This window comes from Protobothrops mucrosquamatus, unplaced genomic scaffold (genome assembly GCF_001527695.2).
Source record: "Protobothrops mucrosquamatus isolate PMUCROS unplaced genomic scaffold, P.Mucros_1.0 scaffold4507, whole genome shotgun sequence".
Lineage (NCBI taxonomy): Eukaryota > Metazoa > Chordata > Lepidosauria > Squamata > Viperidae > Protobothrops > Protobothrops mucrosquamatus.
Window position 1 is genome coordinate 1 of NW_015390413.1, and position 5,004 is coordinate 5,004.

Consider the following 5,004-nt stretch of genomic DNA (forward strand, 5'->3'; position numbering starts at 1 on the left):
GTTGAACACCACAGGTTGCGCCAGGGTGACTACCGCAATGTCGTAACCTTCCATCATGTCGACGTAGAGACCGTGTAGCTCAATGTTTTGGACAGTCCTCTTCTCTTGCCACGTTTGATTCCCTCCGTCCAGCTGCTCTCCCAGTAACACCTCCCACTCTTCGGGTTCCTGGCGGCTGGGAAACATGAGGCAGAAGGGGGAAAAAATGATGCCCAAGAAAAACAAGAAAGGAAATCTGTGCAATTAGGTTGGATTGAGTACAGGTGGTCCTCAATTTATGACAATTGGGGCTGGAGCTTCTATCACTAAACAATGCAGACATCAAGTGAATCACATCCAAATTTAGAACCTTTATTGCCACAGTCCTTAAGTGAATATAAAATAGAATAGAATGACAGAGTTGGAAGGGACCTTGGAGGTCTTCTGGTCCAACCCTCTGCTCAGGCAGGAAGCCCTACACCATTTCAGACAAATGGCTGTCCAATCTCTTCTTAAAAATTTCCAGTGTTGGAGCATTCACCACTTCTGGAGGCAGGTTGTTCCACTGGTTAATTGTTCTAACTGGTTAGTTTCCATCCGTTGCTTCTTGTCCTGCCTTCAGGCGCTTTGGAGAATAGCTTGACTCCCTCTTCTTTGTGGCAGCCCCTGAGATATTGGAACACTGCTATCATGTCCCCCCTCGTCCTTCTCTTCGTTAAACTAGACATATCCAATTCCAGCAACCGTTCCTTATATGTTTTAGCCTCCAGTCCCCTAATCATCTTTGTTGCTCTTCTCTGTACTCTTTCTAGAGTCTCAACATCTTTTTTACATTGTGGTGACCAAAACTGGATGCAGTATTCCAAGTGTGGCCTTACCAAGGCATTGTAAAGTGGTATTAACGCTTCACGTGATCTTGATTCTATCCCTCTGTTAATGCAGCCTAGCACTGTGTTGGCTTTTTTGGCAGCTGCAGCACACTCATATTTAAGTGATTGTCCACTAAGACTCCAAGGTCCCTCTCACAGTTGCTACTGTTGAGCATACGGTATGGTACCACCTATATGTGGTTGTTAAGCGAATCATGCAGTTGTTGACAAATTTGGCTTCCCCCATTGAGCTTGTTTGCTGGAAGCCCATGGAAAGATCACAAATGGTGATCACATGATTCTAGGGTCCTGCAATCACTGTAACTACATGCTGGTTGCCAAATTTTGATCATGTAATCATGGGGACATTGCAATGATCATGAGTAGGAGGCCCGGTCATGTCACATTTTTCAGCACTGTTGTAACTTGGACAGTCATTAAACAAATGCTTGTAAGTCAAGAATTATCTGTAATAACTTTTGGGGGTTTGACTTAATATAAAGAGGGAGGTTTCCAGGTGTCCTGATTTTTGTAAAGCCAGGCCAAAAATTCTGGGAGTTGGGATTCTACCATAGTCAGTTTGGTCTAGTGATGAAGGCACCAGGCGAGAAATCGGGAGATGGTGAATTCTAGTCCTGCCTTAGCCATGAAAGCTAGCTGGGTCACTTTGAGCCTGTCATTCTCTCTTAGCCCAACACACCTCACAGGATTGTTGCAGGGGGCAAATAGGAGAGCGAAGACATGTTGAATATATTTGCCACCTTATTTGTAAAAAATAATAAAGGCAGGATACAAATAAATAAATCGTCACCCTCCCTGGCTGAGGCTTGATGCCAGATTCATTCATCTTTACGATACAGAGAAATGAATGGGTCAGCTTAGCTAAGCTTGAGAATGTTCAAAGGACACCATTAGTTGAAAAGAAGTTCTCAGATCTAATCCAAAGTCAGTGAGATGAATGTGGATATTGACCAATATGGGCTCTTCCCTACTCAGTGGCTGCCTGACAAGTACTCACCCAATGAAGCACTGGGCAGCAGTCAGCACCCGGTCTTCACCAATTAAAGTGCCTCCACAGACATGCTGTCCTTGATACCGTAGGCTTGTATACCAAGGCCATGGTTTGTTCTCCTGTTTCAGGACCCCACAGTCTGGAGATCAATAAAGAACACAGGTAGTCCTCAACTTATGTCCACAATTCAGCCCAGAATTTCTGTTGCTAAGCAAGAGAGATGTTAAGTGGGTTTTGCCTCATTTTATGGCCTTTCTTGCTATGGTTGTTAAGAGAATGACTGCAGTTCTTCAGTTAGTAACACTCTTCTGGCTTCTTCATTGACTTTGCTTGTCAATGTTTGCTTTGCATGCAGTGACCCTGGGACACTGCAACCATCACAAGTTCTTGCCAGTTGCCAAGTGTCCAAAATTTGACCTTATGGCCACGGGGATGTTGCAATGGTCATAAGTGTGAAAAATGGTCATAGGTCACTTTTTCAATGCCATTGTAACTTCAAACGGTCACTAAACAAATGGGCATAAAACGAGGACCACCTGTAACATAAGGTGTCACTTCATCTCATGTCCCCAAAGATAACTATCTCCATCAGCACCTCTTCCACGTTGCAGGGGTGTGCCGGTCATGAACCCCAAACACCTCCAAGCAACGCAGCCTGGTGACACTAAAGATTTTCACAGTGTAGGGAAGGGGACAATAAAATACGAAGCAGAAGAGGCCCATGGAGCCACTGTGAAAAGGAAAACATTTTTCTAGTTTTCAACCCACACACATCGAAAATGTTACTATTCCACACGGAAGAAACTATTACACAGCCTCCAGGATGTGGCCTTTGGATGCCTAGATCAGTGGTTCTCAACCTTTTTAATGCCGCGACCCCCAACCGGTCATAAGTCGAGGACTAGGCCGGTCGTAAGTCGAGGACTAAACCGGTCGTAAGTCGAGGACTACCCAACCGGTTCTAAGTCGAGGACTTTCCCTGCCCGGGAGCACCGCGCATGCGTGGTTCCGCCCCCTGCGCCGGCCGAGGCGTAGCTGGCAAGCGGCAGAGATGGAGCAGGCCGACCACCAGCTGGCCCAGCTCAAGGGAGGTAAGGCACCCGCTGGAAAAGGGGAAAAAATGGCGGACAGCCTTGCTTGGCGACCCCCATGAAATGGTCGATCGACCCCAAATGGGGTCGCGACCCATAGGTTGAGAACCACTGGCCTAGATGAATAGATAAGCCATATAATTCCCATCACATCCAAAGGTGCTGATAACCAGCTTTAAACCGTGATAGGCCAGATAAGCAATGTTCCGATGAGAATCCTATGGCCTTCCGAATGTGATCCCAGGCAACATTGTCAATAGGGGTAGAGAGTGTGAGAAGGGCTGTCGATCCTTTTTCCCTCTGGTGCGCTAAATGGGTCTTAAATTAAGATTGGAATGTAGACCAGTTTTCCTCAACCGTGGCAACCTCAAGATGTGTGGACTTCAATGCCCAGAATTCTCTGGAGTATTCTGGGAGTTGAAGTCCACATCTTAAAATTACTATGGTTGAAAAACGCTGCTTTATAAGATGACAGCCATTACACAGAACCGGTGACTAGTTTGGAGCAGTGTTTCTCAACCTCAGCCATTTTAAGAAGTCTGGACTTCAACATGGCTGGCTGGAGAATTCTGGGAGTTGGAGTTCACATCTCTTCAGGTTGCCAAGGCAAGCACCATTGCTTCTGTTTTGGGCTGATAGCTGATAATTTATTGCAAAAGCAAACTTGCAGATCTTTGGTTTAAGCCAGACATGTCAAACTCGCGACGTCACGTGACGTCGCGCGACGTATCAGAGCTTTTTCACCATTGCCGGCAATGGGGTGGGCGCGGCTCCGGTATGATGAAACCGGCCCACAGGCCGGCAGTTTGACACCCTTGGTTTAAGCCTTGGCAATGCAAACAGACTTAGACGCTTATCTGGCATCCACAGCTGACTTAAATTAAGACCTTTCCTATTCTGAAAAAAAAAAAAAGAGAGAGAGAGGCTGAACTGAAACTGGATCAGAAGGCGAAGATGGAGCAGTATGGAATGTCACCAGAATCCTTGAAGCAAGGCTTCGGGCAGACGGGTGGTCAATGAAGGTATTCACAGAAGTGAGATGCGAAGACGCCTACCTGTGCACATGTAACTGTCAGTGGTGTTGGGTATGGGCTCAATCTGATTGGCAAAGGAGGCCCCTTCAACATGATGCTGGATCCAATTGGCGTAGGCTCTCATGTCCGTCAAGAGGGTGGGACCGTAGAATTGGGTACAACTCAACGAGGAGCTCATGACCCCAGCCTGGAACCATCTGCCATTCTCCAGGCAAACCAGCGGGCCGCCTGAGTCACCCTAGAGTGGAAAGAGAGATTATCTGCATTGTCTCTGCATGGACGGTGGTGTCTGTCCCCATCTCTTCCTTTGCTAGCAGGCTTTCTTACTGCATGATCCACCAGTGGGAGCTAGTGGCAAGGAGATGCCTCCCGCTGCTAAAACCTCTCCAGCCTCCGATGGGCAACACAATTAAGCTAAGAGCATGGAGCAGACGAAGGAAAGGAACTAGAGATAGGAGCCAGGGAAAAGACTGGGAATTATGAATTCATTGGTGTATAAACCAACCAGCAGAACTGAGAAATCTAGTTAATAATAATAATAATAATAATAATCCTGCGACAATATCTGTAATACCATCAAACATCCACATCTGCCTATCCCAGGTCCTGGGTAAGGACTCAATAGGTAGACAAAATGCCAAATCCAGTCTGAACATCTGGCTGACTGTGCGATGATCAATAATAATAATAATAATAATAATAATAATAATAATAATAATAATAATTAATAATAATAATAATGATAATAATAATGATAATAATAATTAATAATACTATCCCAGGTCCTGGGTAAGGACTCGATAGGTAGACAAAATGCCAAATCCAGTCTGAACATCTGGTTGACTGTGCGATGATCCATAATAATAATAGTAGTAGTAGTAGTAGTAGTAGTAGTAGTAGTAGTAGTAGTAGTAGTAGTAGTAGTAGTAGTAGTAAAGTTGGAAGGGACCTTGGAGGTCATCTAGTCCAACCCCCTGCTCAGGCAAGAAACCCTACACCATTTCAGACAAATGGCTGTT

The 5,004-nt window shown here is 45.6% G+C and overlaps 1 protein-coding gene across 1 annotated transcript in view; it reads right to left on the reverse strand.

The window, feature by feature from the left end:
• Positions 1 to 3: 3 nt before the first annotated feature.
• The window catches only part of LOC107299075 (serine protease 53-like), a gene marked incomplete at its 3' end in the record, with an annotated part of 19,682 nt that continues 14,681 nt past the window's right edge, over positions 4 to 5,004 (reverse strand). Inside the window, exons 7-9 of the mRNA XM_015828443.1 lie at positions 4,007 to 4,223; positions 1,867 to 1,999; positions 4 to 175 (exon numbers count right to left, since the gene is read on the reverse strand). Of these exons, the coding sequence (XP_015683929.1) occupies positions 4 to 175; positions 1,867 to 1,999; positions 4,007 to 4,223 (522 nt within the window). The remainder of the gene's footprint in view (positions 176 to 1,866; positions 2,000 to 4,006; positions 4,224 to 5,004) is intronic.